This window comes from Nestor notabilis, unplaced genomic scaffold (assembly GCF_000696875.1).
Source record: "Nestor notabilis isolate BGI_N333 unplaced genomic scaffold, ASM69687v1 scaffold1418, whole genome shotgun sequence".
Classification (NCBI taxonomy): Eukaryota; Metazoa; Chordata; class Aves; order Psittaciformes; family Psittacidae; genus Nestor; species Nestor notabilis.
In genome coordinates, this window is record NW_009941276.1 from 24,842 (window position 1) to 45,188 (window position 20,347).

General features: G+C 36.5%; 1 protein-coding gene across 1 annotated transcript in view; it reads right to left on the bottom strand.

Annotated features, from left to right (window-relative positions):
- LOC104410568 (steryl-sulfatase-like) overlaps window positions 1-20,120 on the bottom strand; it is a gene marked incomplete at both ends in the record, with an annotated part of 35,499 nt that extends 15,379 nt beyond the window's left edge. The window contains 2 exons of the mRNA XM_010020784.1: window positions 922-1,059; window positions 19,984-20,120. Coding sequence (XP_010019086.1) covers window positions 922-1,059; window positions 19,984-20,120 — 275 coding nt within the window. The remainder of the gene's footprint in view (window positions 1-921; window positions 1,060-19,983) is intronic.
- Between the last annotated feature and the right edge of the window lie 227 nt (window positions 20,121-20,347).

Consider the following 20,347-nt stretch of genomic DNA (forward strand, 5'->3'; position numbering starts at 1 on the left):
GCTGACTGAAGGGATCACCATGCCAGGGATATAGGAATGGACAAAATGAGGAAAGCTATTTGTTAAGCTGGAATTTTTCTTTTTTATAAACGACCATAGTGCAACGAAAGAAGTTCCTTTCACTACTGCTGTGTGATATCACCAGGAGAAGGTGAATTACAATAAAGTAGACTTTAAACACATTTTAAGTCTCCACAGAATAAACAGATTTTGGTGTACTAATCTCCTCAAGACTTTCACTAAAAGAATACAACTAAACTTTGTCCTTTTAACTAAAGTCTCTCCATTTCTAAATCAGTCCTCAATTAAGTGTGTTATGCATTACTTTCAAAACTCTCTCAGCATTTTCTGCTTGAAATCTTGTCCTCTTCTGGCTGTTGTAGAACTTGCCCACTCCAAAATCAATCCAACTCTTAATTTTTTCTTTTTTTAACCTAAATTTCCTTTTCTACTTTTTCTGTAATGAATATAATAGACTCTTTTGATGGTTCTTCTATCTTCTCTGTATCTTATGTTTGTGTGATCCCACTCACTCCATGGTATTTAACTCCTAATTATGATTCCTGGTGGCTCACAAGCCACTTTTTTCCTTTCTATTCTGCTATCCAGCCATTATAGTAAGTACTATGAACTGACATCCTTCCAAAGCTGTATCTCTGCCCAGTTCAGGAGTTATATTTGCTAGTGTTAAAATTCCACAAAGCTCTGGCTGAGCACGTACTCTGGCTGAGCTGCTGTGTTTGACAAGTAAATCCCTTAAATTTACTACCTCTGTTTGAATTTAGAATGACAGTTATGAGAAGTTTACTATTAAGGAATCGAGTTTTGACCTTGGCCACAGAGCACATTAAAGTTTTGGAGTGAAAACAAGGAGATTATAGTTTCTGACACAGTTTTTAAGGATCATAAGAGAATGTTCACCTTTATATATGCCATTGTATCCTCCATGGACTTCTCCAGAACTGGAGATTTCTTCAACATGAGCCCCTTGGTCAGACGTAAAGTATACAAGAGTTTTATCACTCAGGTTATATTTGTCCAGCACATCCAGAACCTGCCCTAGAAAATAAAAAATAAAAAAATAAAAAAAAAAAAAGAAGAAAGAACAGTTTTAATGTCTTTGACTGGCTTTTTCATTACCCTTGGCATATACAAATATTTTTGTCCTTATGCCTTATTAAGATCACTTTCCATATAAACATTATTATACATAGTGATTGGCATCATGCAGCATACAGTCGGGGACAATTGCGCAAGGCTAGTTGCAATCAGGACCATGGCTCGATTGCTGCAGGGTTACTTGAAGTATAAAATGAGAGGACTTATGGCATCGGAGAAAAAGGCTGATCCACAGAAGGCCAGTGACCTTTGGAAGCAGTTGCTCTCAATCAAGGAAACCCCTCAGCAAAAAGATTCAAACCACTGAGGATATCCGAAAGAGTCTCAGCATGCAGAATAGAGCTAACAGTTTGGGAGTAAAGCTTTGCTGCTTAGCAACCTATAGAGGCAGCACAGCAAAAATCTCAGTGTGAGTATTAGACTAAGACATTCTAAGAAAAAAGGAAGCTATTGTATGGAGTGCCTCTGGAGACCCCATGTTTCATTATCAAACCTACTAATTAGTCCCTGATTTCTCATCATATAAGAATAAACATCAACTAAACTCAAAATGTGCAAATTAATACATACACATGCATATTTTAAAAGAGGCTTCCACATGGATATGCTGTGTAACTCTAAGGCATGCGGGCTCATGCTTTTTTTTCACATAGGACTCCTCACACTGGCACTGTCGAGAGCCTGGCAGGACACACAGATTACATTCAAACCTATTTAGACTGAGCTCTTTAAAGAGTGTTTCTGTATGAAGGAGAGTGAAGCCATTCTTTGTAACTTGCTCCAGTGAATTTCATATGGAATCTAAAATTATTGGTCCTGGAAAATGACCAAGGTTTAAGAATATAGTTCTTCACATCAGCCTGCAAATGAGCTTTAACCTTGTCCTTTAGGGATCTCAGAGCATATAAAGATAATTCTGTCTTCACAACCATTTTATCTTTACTCTTTTTACTTAAACACCCAAGACTGGTCCAATTTCAATGTTAATTTTCATTTGCTCACCTGTCAACTAAGAATTAATTCATCAGCTGATGCCCAATTATTGTGTCAATGAAGCTGAGATAAGAACTTTTAAATACTGAGTCTTCTTTAAAGATTTTCAGATCACGTTTCTTTTGCTATACTCTTTTTTCTGGATAAGGAGTAGTTACCTTATCTTAGTGCTAATATTTCTACATGTCTTTTAATGTTATAGCATTCTACAACTGCTTTTTTAAAAAGGTTGACTGTCTTCATTTCTTATCAGCTCAAATGACTGTATGATGAATAAAGGAACATCAGTAGTTAAATAAGTGATACCTATTAGTCTTGTTTGTAAACTAGGAGCAAAGAAGAAATGTAAGAGTAGGAGAGTTTGTTTATGTAAATTTTGCAACCTTGCGGGAGTTGAAATTTCCCAACAGAGCTGAGGAAAATCTGTTATAGAGGCTGACATTTTAAAGTTGGTGGGTTGAGGGAAAATCACGCAGATCCATCTGACAAGCCATTTGCCTTCTGCAGCAGGTGGACTTAGTGCCAGAAAAGAGAAAGGCAATTTCCAATTCATCTCTGAGGTTGTCTGGAGAAAGTACTTACTAAGTAATTATAATATCCCTTGGAAAGCTGGCACTGATGGCAGAAAAGTAGAGTATATAAATAAATTAGGACATTATGTATGTATATTCAACCACATGGCCTCCTGAGTTCCCTTCCAACCTCTAGCAACCTATGATTTTATGATTCTATGATTATAATAATAAATGGGTTTGCACAAACAAACATATGTGTAATGGCAAGCACAAACGTATTTTTATTTACAGTTTTCCTTGATGAAATGTGATTTTAAAATTCACCCTGTATATAAAACAAAATGAAAATAAAATGAGAATTCCACTCAGTACATCACATTAAATAATGTCTGGTGATCAGAGACATCTGCTGTCATTCAATAATAGATATTTTGATTTCCTAATCATTTTGGGGAAAATGAAAAGCAATGAAAAATGTCTCACTAATACAAATAATTAAAGCAGTCATCATTATAATGATTTATCTTTTGAAGCAAGGTTGATCAGCTTGACTTGGCCTGAAAAAACAGATAAATTCTGGCACTCTAATGTTACCATTTCAGAAAAAAAAACGAACAACAAAACCCAAAAATACCAATAAACCAAAAAAACCCAATAAAATGCACAGAAAGTCTCATCCAAAGCTTGTTGAACTCAGTAGTAAAACTTCCATTTCCTTCATTTGGATTTTTAAACACAAAAAGGATTGGTTATATTAGCATTAATTAACAAATGCTAAAATGACAGTTTATTTTAGCAACAACATTTTGCAGTACAGATGGACTAATAGTCATAATTCAAATGACACTATTGTCAGAGAATGGCAATCACAAATGCACTTCAGAAATTAAGCAAAACTTCCATTTTTATTTTCATCTTGAACACTGACACCTTCTAGAATGAAAACTATAAATAAACAGTACAGTGTGTGCTACTAGGAGATAAGCCCCATGAAAGTGCATTTGAATGATATGGCTACTGTTAACACAAGCAACACATTCACTTATTTGCATTTCTAAATAGTAACCAATACAGAAGAAAAATGTAAAGAATGTATTGTGGATCTCTATGAGCAGATACCTTTCACATGCAATATTACACTAATTTTGGAAGCAAATACTACAAAGTAGGCTAAATACATCCTCTACTGTTTTCTTCTAACAACTTAATTTCTTCTTTACTCCTCCACTTTATTATTTCTGTAGGTTTCACAGAGACTTTAGAACTAAGTTAAAAACAATAATGTGTTTACAAATATGTTAGTGATTTGAAAAACTGCCCAAAGGTTTAGTCAAGCAAGCATATGAGCAAATGCATCCAATTCGTAAATTAGTTTACCGACATTTGAAGTCAGTAGGACAGAAATATTATTTGTATTAATTTGAAATAATTCAGAGTCTTCTAAAATTATGAATTAAGAAGTCCAGAATACAGAAGACCTCTGTGTAATCTAGGCATTAGGACAAAATATTGAGGAAAGCTTTAAAGTAATTCTCCAGATTTGCAGAAAGAATCAGATTCAGAAGGAGGGTTAACGATCTCTCTCAGAACAAGACAGTTCATGATAAAGGGAATTCCTGTAAATACAACATTTTTTCCCCCCTCCAACAGACTTCTAAAACCTTCTGTTTTATTCAGAAGCTTCCAGTAATCTTGAGACAATTACTGGACAAAGAGTGATCTGGGAAGACCAGCCATCACATCTCTACATAGAAGAGGCAGTTCGTTGTGGGTTTTGTTGTTGTTGTTGTTGTTTTTTTAAATTATTTTTATTTGTGGTTTCAGAATTCCCTACTGATACCAATGTTTGGTTTTGAGTAGAATCATTAATCAGAATCACAACTAACGTAGTCAGCTGAAGGCGACCACCTCTGTGACTGGCACCCAGGAGTCCTTTGAGTACATGCATAAACTCCTACAAATTAATCCTATATGTATAAGCATCTGGAATCCCACATTTCTCCCAGAAAAGATACTGAAGCTGTTCAACTATATAACCTCTATACAATAAACCTGTTGGGACCCTCTTTCTGATACAGGATTTAATTAAGGTAATTCCACAGTGCATCATCTCTTCGGGAATCAAAGGCTGATTTTCACCTTACAAAAACTTAATGTTGCAAGTTCTGCACACCATCATTCAGAAACTAATAATCATTTTAATCTCTATGTTGGTTTTGCATGATGAAAAAAGATACTTCACTCTTTAATGCACTGATCTGATTACAAAATACACTGACTAAAACCATTGTATAAAAACAAGCTTAGTAACTAAGACCAAGACATCCCTATCTTAATTTTAGGGCTTTTTACATTTCAGGTTATAAATATGCAAATGTTTTTGTGGTATGCTCAGAGTCATCCAGTTTCCCCTTGATAAATATGTAAATCAGTTTGTCTCTGCAGAGAGGAAGTAATTATCACTTTCAGACCTAGTCATTGAGCTCAACACTTGAGGTAAAGATGGAAAATAATAAAACCATTGACAGCAACACAAGAAGTGACTGCACATATGGTGAACAGTACATAAACTCTGCATGCAACTTGTTTAACATTTGGAGCTAGAACACGACTACTGGAAAGTGGAAATTCTGGGGCGAAGCAATAGTTCTATGTTAACTTATCTAGAAGACGAGTGATTCTGCATAGGGGAAGTATTAGCATATGAACATCAAAGGTGAGGGGAATAGTATAGTATAGAGTTAGTATAACTGCTTGTATTAGAGCAGAAAACAAATGAATAATTACAAAATGTACAATAATTCCTGCAGGAAGAAAGTGAAGTGTAGCTTTAGTGGAAAGTCTTGAATCAGTCCTATTGTGCTGCCATTATTTTTAAAGTTATGCTATGGAATCAGCCCATACTAAGAAGTCTTCTCCAAAGTACAAAACTGGAGTTTCAAATGCACTCAGCTCTTTCTATGACATGTTAGTGGGATCTTTGGTGTCAACAGGACATTCTGTCAAACAAGTAATATCTGCTTCTGAAAAAAAGCATATCCATACGAGTGTTTTAATTCAGATCAGGAGTGCATATTTACAGTAAATCCAGTCAGGGACAGTTAATATATTTCTGTTTGCATTCTGTTTGTTTCGTGACCTGGATTCCTTTCAAATTAAACTAAACTTGAGGATAGACTCCAGACACGCACCTAAGGCACTCACACTACTGATGGGCATTTGGTCTACAGGACCACAGTAGAGCTGGTCTGAAGTGGATTTCCTGTCTCTGCTGATGTGCTGACAGTCTCTCACCAACTTGGAAGTTCAGGCCTACCACTGTTGGCAGTTCAGAACATGTCTGGATTGATGAATCCTACACTGAAACTCTAGTGCTAGCACAATCAAGTTCCACCTGTGCATACTGTAGGTACATAGAGGGTGGGATCTACATACAGTGTACCCAAGATCGGTAAAGTAAAAGAAGCATTTTCATACACAGCTCATCTATCTTAAGATGACTGAATCTGGCCCCAAAAACTCTGAATTCTTTTCACAGTGAAGTAAGGTGAGGCAATTACCCTAGATTTACCTACCTACCATTACAGTGCAAATCATCTAATTGTTAGGTCCAGATAGGTCTGCAGAACATCAAACATTTTTCTGTCGGATTCCCCTAGACTCTAGATGAGACAAGTAAAATCAGTACTTGGAGAACGGCAGTATTTTTAAAAAAAGCAAAGCAACTTTGGTGTGGGGTCACCTAAGCTATCCTTGTGAATTTGCTTTCTGTTTGGCTTTGGATTGCCATCTAATTGTAAACTTGCAATTGACATGTGACTGTTTATACAGTCTTATAAGTATAATGTGTCTTTCAGACCTCAGGACAAATTTTCAGCATAGTGCACAGCAGATTAAGTATGCACTGCTTAGCAGCTATGAATAAATCAACCAAATTTTGACTTGTAATTATGCACAAGTTTTTCCTAGAGATAAGTACCACATCTCTTATTTTTCTTATTCATATAGGGTTCAATTTATTTTGTAAATGTTAAAGTTGGAATGCTACTTTAGATATTTATAAATACATGTGGATAATGAAGCACAGAGTTAGGACATGATTAGGAAAGTTGTGATGACCTGTAAGTATAGCTGCAATATAGACAATGCAGGATGGAAAAGGTTTTCATATTTACATCAGTACTACAACACTAATGATGGATCATTAAAGGTCAAAAGTATAACTATTCAGTGGCTATCTCCTTATTAGTATTTAAATTAGCTAATAAGTGCATTGCTTGAAATTCACTTTTAGACCTTACATCTGTTGAACATAAGGCTATGTATTTCTAATGCAAATCTTAATTTTTAGCCTGCTTAAAATTCTCAAATATGAGAGACGGTCATGCATTTTAGGAGGGTCCATTGCATTTGCATTTTGCATGACAGCTGTGATAACTTTTAGGGTAAATTTGCATCTTCATTCAGCACACATCTGAGAATAAGATGCCATTTCACACATAAAACTAAGATGCATAATGCGAAGCACACTGCCTAGTTCCCCACTTTGAGGTACCTCATGTTTTCTTTTAAATTTAGAAGAGAATTCTTTAGGTAGGACTTAGGAAAACTGTAAAGACAACTGAAGGATGCTGTTTGTTTTTGAATTAGACTGTCAGGTGAAGTTAAGGTTTCAGCTATTTGACCATTCCAGTATAAGCTGATGGTGATTGGTTCAATAATTACAGAGTGATAAAAGAAATCCTTCTCTATATCTTCAAAGGTTTAAAAATTTGTTAATGTCAGACTCAGCTTTAAACTGAATATGTATATGCTCGTAGATCCAAATGTATAATGCCAACATTTTGCCAGATTAAAGTATGAAGAATTATGAAGAATTTAAAACAGGGCAAGTAATTTCACCCCACTTTTTAATCCTCTGCACTTTTCTGTAAATTTCATAGTATCTGCCAGTGTGTTTGTTTCATTTTTATAACTTTCATTAAATAAAATTAGAACTGTGATAAAATTGATTGGAATTTCTTGTCTTTCAACAGCCAAACCTTGTAACCTTTGCTGAATTTGGGAGCAGGATTTAAAAATTTGGTAGAAATCAGATACCTTACAGTTCAGAGTTTTAATACTCCTCATGAAATCTTAATTATTTTAATTTCCTGGTTTTCTGATTTGAATTGTGTAAAGCTAACCTTACATGAAAGTAGCTGTGCATTAACTCGCCCCCAAAACACAAGATGCCTCTTTTTTTTTCCCCTTTGACAAGACCACCACCATTCACACTTATTAATTCACCTACTTCTCTAATTGCTTTGGGGCAACTCAGTGCCTTTTGTGCCTAAGACAGTTGAAGCCTACTATGCAATCACCATCTCCAAACCATGCTACCTGTGAATGACTTTCTGTACAGACACTGTTAATACCAGTAAGAAAGCAAGCCTGACCGAAAATTGTCCTCAAGGGAGTTTTCCACTAATGACTGTAAACTCCACTCTGCCTTGTCTAGATGACATTCTAAATTAAGAAAAAATAACAAATAGATTGAAGGCCACAAATCTTCCTTTTATAATTCAGGTTTTGTTGTTTTGTTTGGGGTTTTTTTCAATTATTCTCCTTCTTTCCTCTTTTTTTTTTTTTTTTTTTCTGTTCCCAGTATGTGTGTGTGAGTTCAATATGACAGTATATAAGCCAATTTAAATTCAAGAGGATCCTTTCAGAAGGGAAGGCAAACAATTTTCCAGGTCATCCTCACTGATTATAGATTACTAGCTCAAAAGATTGCTCACTACCTTATGAAATGGGACTTTGACTGCTTAATTCATCTAAGGGCTCCTGTAAAAGTATTCCAAGCCTATTCAGAAAGAGCTTTTGTTGAAGTTTCAGAGTAGTATTCAGTATCAGAGCAGATGTCTACAATAAAATAAAATAAAATAAAATAAAATAAAATAAAATAAAATAAAACAGAAATAATAATAATAATAGTAACAAAATCTGCCTTTTTCTTGTCCAAGGCCTGCAAAGAGAAACATGTCATTCATTTTAAATTAGTTTGGAAATACTTGAGGTCTGTGCCCTAGGCCAAGGTGTATTTGATGTCCTCAAGACATGGTGGGGGCATGAAATCATGGAGGGCCCTGAAATCATCAGGCCATTTCTTTTTTTTCTTTGCCTTTTCTCTACCTAATTCTTACTCATGAATAAAGAAGTATGTGACATGAATTTACTAATATAGCCATTGATCTGTCTATACAGAGGTTCAAGAATATGAATGCTATGTTTCATTTGGTTTGCAAAATGAAGTTACAAAAATGGACCTATGCGACTTCCTGGTGTGAAAGCAAGACAGATTTCTGGAAAGGCTCTGCTTTGCATACAAGGATCACAGTGAGATGTGGTTTTTAGGATAAATCCGAAGGATAAATTTGAGATGAGGAAGGATCATTCAAATAGCAACGCCACAGATCAGCTGAAATACTAACATAGATACATGAACAAATTAATCTAACTGTAAATATATAGTATTTGGGGAAGAGAGGAGTTATTGCTAAGGTAAACATTCCTAAGCACAGATGGCAAATAACCACTGGGATGCTCCAGACAGCAAGTTTCTTACTTACAGGAACAGCAGTATTCCTAGGGATAGAGAGGCAGGTACATGGTTAGTTCTTTCTGAACCTATAACCATGGTATTTAAGTATCATGTACAGAGGAAAATTGGTATAGAACGGCAAATAGATTTCTGCCCTCAAAGGCACTGGAAAAGCATGGCTAGCCATACTCAGCAACTGACTATCCTTACTGAGATTAAGTAAGTGTGACAACAGTAGGACAGAGCATTTGCATATTTTTCCTGATTGTGTATTTATTATACCAGTGTCTCCTATTTAAAACAATTATTTTCTACTCTCTTACTGTGTATTTCTAAAGGTAATGTAGACCAAGGGAAGTAATTAAATGTCACATCAGAAAATCAGTTTGTATTCTGAGAGAGAAATGTGATAATTATTCTCTACTATTCTTTTTTTCCAAGAAAGTCCTCAAAGCTCTCTTTAACTCAGCCATTTACTTTTATGAGCCGCACCTAGGGGCTATTGCAACAACTAGTTGACCAACTACAGCAGAATCGTATGTAAGCTGAAGTCTGAATGGACTGAGAAATTTGGGATATGTGGCTTATGAGGGATACCTCAACTCTATTGATAAGAATATTAATGTTATATCCCATATAAATGTTTTAGGTATCTTTTAAGGACAACTGCCAATTTTATGCTTTATTAAAATAATTCTGGTATAAAAGCCACCATAGCAGCACTTTGCCCGTAACACTGTGCTAAGATGCTCTAACTTCACCCTGTAGGATGTGCTGTGGTTGATACAAAGGAACTTACATGACTCTGTCCTGAAGCTGGGTTGGAAGGGACCTTCAAAGATCATCTAGTCCAACCCCCCCTGCCATGGGAAGGTACATCTGTCACTACTACCTGGTCCAGGGTCTCACCATGCTCACAGAAAACAATTTCTCCTAATATCACACTGCAATTTTTTTTTTTCCCATTATGTCCTATCTAAACCTACCCTGTTGATGTTAAAAGTGTTGCCCCTTGTCCTGTCAATACAGGCCCTGGTAACAAGTATCTCTCTGTCATCCGTGTAAGACCCCTTCATATACTGAAAGGCAGAAATAAGGTGTCCCTGGAGCCTTCTCTTCCCCAGCCTAACAACTCCAGCCCTGTCAGCCTGTCTTCATAGGGGGGGTGCTCCAGCTCTCTGATCGTCTTCATGGCCCACCTCTGAACTCACTCCAAAGGTCCATCACATCCCTCTTGTGTTGGGCTCCCAAGAGTTGGATGCAGTACTGCAGGTGGGGTCTCAGCAGAGCAGAGTAGAGGGGCAGGATCATCTCCCTCAACTTACAGGGCATGCTCCTTTTGATGCAGCCCGGGGTACAGATGGTTTTCTGGGGTGCAAATGCACATTGCCATGTCATGTCCGGTTTTTCATACACTGAACTGAACAGATAAATTATATTTGTTCCAATCATAAATAAAGAAAAAAATATCCATATATTGCTTGTTTAATGTGTGCTTTGCTATTTTGCAGTACAATAATCAGCTGTACTCTGGATTAGAAGCACTGTGATGCCTTTTCACATAGCCATATTCTATACACATGGCTATACTTTTCACACTGCCAGAAACATTACCTTACATGACTTTGGTAGAAATGCTGAGACATCCTGAGCTACTCATTTATTTCAAACATCTGGCATTAAGTTATCTTTGGGTTTGCAGGAATACAAAATTCATATTAGTTTTCAGGGCCAGACCATTCTTCCCTTTAAGTTTAAAGCACATTTCCACTGTATTATTTCTTGTTTGCCTGCTTTGTTTTTAAATTCCGGTCTGATTCAGAAGTGCACGTAGAATCAATTTCTAAGCCACGAATATCTCATCCACTGAAATACAAAAGCCTGAAGAGCCTAAAACCTTTATCCTCATAACACAGAAATGGCAGCAGTACTTTAAAAGCATGTAAGCTGAAGCACACAAAGGGCAAAGTTAATCACATTTAATTTTACGCAAACTAAGTGTGACATGAGTCCATCTAGTAGTTTGCTAAAAGGGTGCTTTCTGAAAAATGAAGATGCTTCTCCTTTATCCTCCTTTCTGCTTTACCTGGAAGGTGGCTAGAAAAAAGGAGGGAAGGGAGGGAAAGGTACTCTGCCTCCCTTCTTGTGACAGCACCAAGCTGCAAGATAGACTGAAGCTGTGGAATTTAACTTCATGGTGGTCTAAGGTAGGGATTTTATTATTCTAATGTCTCTCTTTTATCATCTCAATCAAGCAACTCAGTCTGTAGGGGTCAGGTGCTCCTTTGGATATTGAACTTAGTACTGTAACCTGAAATCTGTTGGGTGTTCTCAGGATTACTACAATGTGCTCTTTTTTGAGGACATGTCACAAAGAAACTTCCAGGGGTGGGAGAGGGAATGATTTAAAAAGAACTAAGTCAAGAAGAGAAAACAAAAAAGAAAGCATTCAAAATAGCAAAAAATACCCTGAGTATACTAAATGAAATACGAAAAAAGAAAAAGAAAAAAAAGACAGTAACATTAAAAAATAACAGGTAGGAAAGTGTAATAAAGATTCAGCATCAGTTTTTCTTAAACAGCACCCTAAACTGAAACAAAATTGCCTTATTTTACAACCAAGTAGTGAGGGAAAAAGCTGGAGAAGTGCAGTTATCACTTTACCAGCCTGCCTTTCACTAATCACAGCATCACTATTCCGGTGCTTTCCCTAACCTTAAAAACTTCATTATTTATCTTATTATTATACTTCCCGATTACACAGAAAATGATAAAAAGTTTTCTGTAATGCAAAATACAGAACTGATTTCTAGAATAATGATCTTTGGTAGTATTACAAGCGTGCCTATTATATAGTGAAGTTGTTTCAGCAGTCAGATGTGCCATTGAAAAAAACCCAGCCACAGTCAATAAAAAGGCAGTTCTACCAACCTCATCAATAACAGCTTATTACCACATGGAATTTGAGCCTTGTGATTCAGCAGTGTGAAATTTCTGCATGGCAATTCACTAATAGGAACCAGTCTGGCAATGAACAATACTTTACAACATAATCGATATTGCCATAAGCTTTATTGTATGATTACTTTTTTCACTGAGAATTAGTTCCCCTCTTTTTAAATAGCATGGTCTCAAAAGAATTAACATCCATTTCAGAAGAAGCATGAAAAAGTTTCATGTCTCTCTCCAAGAAACAGCAGGGATGATTTAAAAAGAACCCCTAGGATTCTCAGTATCATCACTGAAACTGAAATGCACATGGTCAATTTTAGGTTTTTTTCTACAGCTAAAGGAGATGCAGCCAGCTATGAATAAATGTCAAATGGCTGGAAGACTTTCCTGAATCATCACAGAAACTGTTCATATCATAATAGTTCATGTGTTGGTAAAGACCACAAGAAAACTGGAGTTCCTGAGCCCAGGTACACATTCTTACCATTTCCAAACTCCAACATGGATCAAGAACTGAAAAGATAAATGGCTTGCTTTCCCCTCTTCTCCATCTCCATTCTAGCTGAATCAAAGTCCTAATGCTGTAGTATAGGTCCAGAAATGGATTAGTGGGTGACTGGTAGCAAAGCTATACCCCAGTAGGTAAATCTGAACATCATCTCTGTGTCTTAGTTTCTCTTCTGGGAAACAGATTAATGAGATTCCCCTGCCTCACAGAAACTTTGTGAAAGTGCTTATTTGTGAATATGTTATACAGTCTAGTGAAGAAATGCCACAGAAAAGATGATGTGTCAAATAAATCTGTCTTCAACACTGAACTTCAATAGCATGCATTAAATAAAACATGAGAATTCATATTTAACAATGAGGAATATACCTACTGTTGAGTAGCTCCTAATTAAGAAGGCATTCTGTGATGAGGAGATAGGGTTCCGATGGGAAAAGAAATGCCATGTACACATATACTTAAAAGCTGTACCATAAAACACAAACATAGGAAAATTGACTTTTCCTATCTTAGAGTACCTGACTTCATAGCCTTACAATGCTCACTGTGCCTTCTGTTTGTTCGTAAGAATTCACAGACTGTATCAGTTATACTGGCTAATCCACTACAGAACCATCTGAAGGTACAAGTAACGGGTGTGGGTGGGAAGGTTTAAGCATCTTTAGCTCCTCTGCTCCTCTATTCATGTTTAGTCTTCTTTCATAGATGTAACTTCTACCAGCAACATCCCTCACCTATTAGCTCAGTTGCATCCTTTATTAAAACCATGATTACAAGCTCTGTAAGTACCTAGACAAATACTGCTTTCAGTGTCCAAGTGTTGAAGAAAAAGGATGGCAAAATCATGCTCATAAGACAGTGCTGAAGGTTTCAGGTTCACAACAGGGACACTCTGGCCAAAGAGAGCAAAGCCTGTCATCCTGATCCTTTGTTCTGGGTGACTGGCTTACCAAATTCCTGGTGAGTTTCTTTGGGACAGGGCAAATGTAATTTAATGTAAAAGTACATAGGATCTGTGCTGAAAAGTTTGCTACGTAGAGGCACTTCACCAGCACAATCTTTAGTAGCTTTCTTTAAACTGCTTTCCTAGACTGTATTTTGGAGATTAGCTACAATTTGGATACAGCTAGCCCTATTCAGTTTCCTCATTGCAACCTTGGCCCAAGTATACATAGAAATCACTGTATTCCTGCAGGTCAATTTTAGCATAAATCTTTATTGTGTTCTTAATCCCACTCCCCATCTACCTTAAGCAAAGAGCAATAATCCAACCATACCATTTATTTGTGAGATTAAACTTTAGGGAAAAATATTGGTAGTACATTTCATTACAAAACTTCCTATCCTCTTGCTTGGAGAGCCATTGGGATGCTGGAGAGGGAGTTTTCATTAGGGACTGTAGTGATAAGACAAGGGGTAATGGGTTTAAATTAAAACAGGGGAAGTTTAGATTAGACATAAGGAAGAAGTTCTTTACAGTGAGGGTGGTGAGGCACTGGAATGGGTTGCCCAAAGAAGTTGTGAATGCTCCATCCCTGGTAGTGTTCAAGGCCATGATGAACAGAGCCTTGGGCGACATGGTTTAGTGTGAGGTGCCCCTGCCCATGGCAGGGCGGTTGGAACTGGACAATCTTAAGGTCCTTTCCAACCCAAACCATTCTATGATTCTATGATTCTTTTATCTCTACCGGATCTAAGACAAGTTTTGAGCTATATCCTGGTAATGGAGACTAGGTTGTACCAAGAACAATGCTAATTTTTTCAATGATTAGAACATTTTGATCACAATGTTAGATGTCATTTCATAGTTTCTGTATTAGACACAATTTTCAGAAGTTCATAACTAATAGAAAGCCTTTGAAATTTTGGAAGTATACGATTACATTTTTGTACAGTAAAATGAGCAATGCACTAATACATCTTGTTCTGACAATTTAACTCCTGCAGTATCAGATGCAAATGCAATCTGCTTAGCAGCTGGCAGCAAATTTTGAACAACACAGCACTACTACCCCAAACCGCATTACACTGAAGCTTTCCATCATGAAGTGCATATTACTAAGCTTTCCATCATGGAGTGCACATTACTAAGTCATTATTTAAACTAGACTGATTTAAAAAATGCTGTGAGAATGGCTGCTTAAGATGTGCTTTGCAATCTTATACCTAATGTTCTAAGAAGGAGCCTTGCTGTATACAAAGATGTAATAAAAAGGGAACTGTACTTAAGAAGGATTAGGCAGCTCACGAGGCTTATCATCATGGAAATGGGAGTCTTTCATCACTTAGTTACCTCTTAAATTCAGTCCTGTTTAGTGACTGAAATCCATTGCTGCTTAGTGACATATGAAATGATTTTGGGTTTTAGTGGAGATGGTAATTTGAAAGCATCCACATCATAAAAGGCAGAACCACAAGTATCTTCAATCTGCATCCTTACTGATGATTTTCCCAGATCTGACCTAAAGAGTGAATGTGCTTCAAGAGCTTAACTACTGCCTTAGCTGAAGAAACAGTCTCTTTAAGTTAGAGTAAAAGCAGAATGGCAGAACACTGTCAGAAAAAGATGTTCAAGTCAGAGAGTACCTATATTGGCTGAATACGTTCTTCCTCAGAGATGCTGGCTGAATATTTTCCATGATAAAAAAACCTGGCTCAGCTAAGTTTATGTCACATTCATAATAGTTGGATAAAACAATCTGAGCCTGCTTATCTGCCATTTCTGATAATGTGGCATCACTCTGCTGTGCTTATCTTTTATATCAACTTTGCACTGTTACAAATGAGTACATCAGGTGAAAAACCATGATAAATTAGACTTATCTCTGTGTACAAGATTTTTTCTGAAAAAAATGAAAATAAGAAAAAAATAAGGATAGCTTATTCATTTTTTCTCAAAGGAATAGGAATTTATCCTTTTTTTCTTTCATACTACTAATGATTATTTTTAGCATAATTCAAAATTCTCAGAAGATTTGTGGTACATTTTTAGATTGGTTCTAACAGCGTAGGATTCTAAATAGAGGTTGAAAGCAAAAAACCTACAGTAAAGTGAAATAAAGATGTAAGAATTCACAGTAACAGCCATTAGCAATTATTTGTAAAAGAAGAAACATAGATTTCAGGTGAAACTTGCCAATACTGTGGTGTTTCACAGAAGGAGAATAGTTACTGCTCAATATAGGAAAGAACATGAAACAAACAAACAAACAAACAAACAAACAAAACCCCCAATATCTAGGAATACAATTTCATGGGCAGAATAACTTGAAATAAATATTAAAAGTATATTTTAATTGCTTTGTAAGTAAAAATAGTAAGTCAAGTTTAAGAGCTTATAGACTTTAAAGGTTAAAATAATTATTCTAAAATTATAAAGAAAATACTTTTACTAGGAAATTGAAGACATCATATGCTACTATGCAAGCTTACAAAACCTGAAAAATTGGGTGACTCTAACATGCTTCAGAAACTCAACAATTCCTTGTCTGTAAGATTTAGACCCTTCTTTTTGTTTTGTGAATACCTTAGACTATGATCCCTCCATCGGACCAAGAATTTTACTGAGAGTCTTGTGGGCATAGTGAAGGTCTTTCTTCTGCTGTGGACCCCAGAGTGGGATGCAATACTACTTGTGGGGTCTCACCAGAGTGGAGTGGAGGACGAGAGTATCGTGAGAGTATCTTGCTTCTGTTTGCTTCAGTGAAGAGTTCCTTGGTTACTCTGGACTGACTTCTAATGGTTATGTCTGATTTTCGTTCAAAGTATGAATTGACTTCAGTGAATAGCTTTTTTCTTTTCTCTAGCATCTCACAGGATCACAGAATGGTTGAGATTGGACAGGACCTCTGGAGGGGACTTTTTCCAACCCAACCTGCTCAAGCAGGGCCACTTGGAGCCCAGAACCATGACTTTTGAATATCTCCAAGAAGGAAGACCCCGACGCATCTCTGGGCAACCTATGCCAGTGATTGGTCACTCTCAGTGTAAAAAAAGTTTTCCTGCTGTTCAGAAGGAACCTCCTGTGCTTCAGTTTGGCACCACTGAGAAGAGCCTGCCCCCATAGTCTTTGCATCCTCCCTTCAAGTATTAATAAGCATTAATAAGATCCTACCTCAGCTTTCTCTTCCCCAGGCTGAGCAGAGCTCTAGTCCTAGCTGTCTCAGCTTTTCCCCATAGAAGAGATGCTCTGGTCCCTTAATCATCTTTGTGACCCTTTGCTGGACACTGTTCAGTAGCTCCATATACCTCTTGTATTGGGGAGATACGGAACTACTCTCTTCATACAAAACTACCAAACTTTTCAAAATATTCCAAACACAAGTTACATGTAAGATGCATTGGGATTTACTTTTGCTCCTTTTCTTCTAATTTACTAACATCAGATGATCGTAATATTTTCTCGGCGTAAGTTGATCCTAAGAGAGGTCAGAAGATCATTGCAGAGACAATTGATTTTTAAGCTTGTAGGCACCTATATAACAAAGATATCCAGATAAGGATATGCCAGACTACCATTTGTGAGACTTTTTCACACTTAAACCATTCAGCTGTGATTGTTCCACAAAGGACTAAGAAGTGCTATGTAGTTTTTCTACTGTTAGCAGAACAATAAACAGCCATTTGCAAAAGTGGTGTTGAATAAGCGTCTTCACACAGCTTGCATGCAAGTCTACAGGGGGCTCCAAAACTCTTTGCAGTTATATTTTTTGGATTAGTGTAATGCAATTTACATCAAAAACAATGTCTGAACATACTCATTTCTCTTCAATTAGGAATGAAGGAATAAAGGAAGGGAAGAAGGGAAGGAAGGAAGGAAGAAAATTGTAATATTGAATTCATTCATACATTCATCATTTCTTTTTCCATTTTTGGTCTGTAGGATTATTTTATCTGCTCTCATATGAACTGTAATTAATAGAATTAATAAGGTGCTTAGCCTGCATTGAAAGAAAATTAATGTTATTAGCCAGAGAACAACTCTCTAAGGCATGTCACACGCAGTGACATTATAACTGTGAATGCTTTAAACATTAAATTCTGTTATACACACATTGGTATGCAAACGCAGCACACATACATGATCCCAAAGCTTACCCAGAGACTTTGTATTCTGCATTTTTGACACGGACTGTAATCATACCCTTCAGTATTGGTTTAGTAAGTCACAAATATGAAATATTCAAAGCAGTATTTTATGCATGTGTCTTACAGGTTTTTCTCTTCCTAGCATGGAGATTGTCTTATAATTGAATTATTGGTAATTGATTCCCAATAAATAAACAGATGAAAATCGAATTGTCTCTTATTTAGAATTCTCATTCATTGTGGACTTCTCTGTCTTAATAGAAAGACTGTTACTTTCTCTATTGCAAATGGCAGCTAAAGTCTTCTTACTGATTCCAGCTGATCTCTCAAATTAGAAATAATATTTCATTTGCATTTCATGGTCCAATCTTGATATAACTTTTTAATCACTGGTACCTGACAGTATTAACTTCTACTTGTAACTTCTAGTCTACATTTTTTTGGTATTAGTCATCCACAAGGGATTCCACAGTAACCAGACCCCCAGCTGAAACAAGATTTGATGCTTGTATACTAGTAAATGACAGCTGAGGATACATTTCCTGATTAAGCTAGCCCCTGATGCTCCTGTAATGAATTGTAAAGGGCAGTACACAAGGAAACTTGTTTATCTCCTCTGAGCTTGTTTAAAATTCCTGTTAGCACCATTAAGTTTGTATCTCTGATTTATCCCAAGCTTTTTTAATAATATGCTTCTGTGTTACAATTTGGTTTGTTTGACACATCTCCTAAGAGCCTGTGGTCATTCTGGAAGAAAGCAGTGGTTTTAAATCTGTTACCACCTCTGAATCATTAAATAGCTGAAAACAGCAGCATGTCAGCTGCCCTAGTTTTCAACTTGCTGTTTAAGCCCAGGAGCCACTCTCCTGGAGGAGGCAGAAAAACATGATGGCAGCAGCAAACAACCAATTAGGTTGGAATAAGCTAAATACTGTAGAACAGAAAAAGAAATAGTAAAATCAATCACAGACAGTAAGTCCAGCTAATGCTCAGTAGCTTAATACAATGCAGATGCAAACAGAAATGACAACACATGCATACTTTTATCTAATGTGAAAACTTGATTGACCCAGTGCTGATGGCCACTATGGAAATGACAATGATTCAAGTTGTGATACAAGTGGAATGAAAGCCACTCTCTTTTTACAAAACCAGATTTGAAAAAAGAGGGTTTTTTCTGTTATCTCCACATGAAAACCCTTCCTCCCATATCACAAAGGTTTTCCCCATGTTTCAAATAGTGCACTAAATACATTACAAATCACTAAATGTGATTAAATCACAAATCACTAAATGTGCTCTGCTGCCTTTTGTCCCCTAGCTTCTGCAACCAGAATTCTTGATGAAAAATACGCAAGAAATTTACATGATGTTTAACTGCACATGCTTGCATAGTTTAAAAATATGTATGTACCAAAACTGAGTATCTGTTTATACCAACTTAATAAGGAAGCAACATGTTCTTGGAGAAAGCCAATTTACACTGAGTTGTACTGAGAACAGAATTGAGTTGGGGTATATGGGAAGGAGGAATGTAAGATCATGTTTAGCTCCTAATGCTACTATGCTTCAATCTATTTATTTTCAAATATGAACTGTTGTTGTACAGAAAGCCTGTTGAAAGATGTAATGATCGACTGCTCTCCAGCCTCAAAAAGAATGGAAGGCTCTGAAGGGCAAGTTGTTTGGTTTTGACTATTCTTCATGAACAGAAGATATATTTTTGGACCACACCTGAGTGATTTCACTAATTCAGAAAATTCATTAAAATAATTAGCAAATTACTTTTAGCAACAGTGCATATTGTAGTCACTTTATCTGAAAATGTTCTGGTATCAATGTAATGTGGTCACTTTTCAAATTAGTATATTGTTTTATGAAGACAACATTCAGAGGCCAAATAGCACCCAGAAGCTCATGGAGTTGGATTTAACTACTCTGCTTCAAATGTCTACAGTTATGGTGTCCACATCTCTGCTGAGACTATACTGTATAGAATACATTCACAGTCAAAGAAGAGAGCAGGCATTTGTAGGACACAATAAATTTGGATATTACAAGAAGTCAGATTATTGTGTCTTTTAAACAACTGTTTCTTTCCCCTAAGTATAAAAGACAAATATCTCAGATATACTGTAGACATCCAAACCACAGAAGCCTGTATTTGGTGAATATAAGTCTTCCATGAATTCCCTCTGCTGCTGTTAGAAGCACATGTAACATACCTACACTCCAATCCATTTCTTCCACTGCATCCCCATATAAACCATGTTTGCTCTTTCCTCTGAAATTTTTTGAAGCATATAGAGCAGTATGGACGTGAAGATAAGACAAGACAAGAAGAAACGGCGCCTCAGTGTTCCTGGGGAAAAAAAACAAAAAAAAAAGAAAGAAAACAACCCCCCAAACACTTAGTATATTTTATAACAAAATTTCTAACAAACCAACAAAACAACAGCAACAAATAAAGGAGTTTGAAAAGGAATACTGTAACTGATTACAAGGTAATCCTGAACACACACACACACACACACACGCACGCACGCGCGCACACACACATGCACACACACACAGTAAAAGTGCAATAAT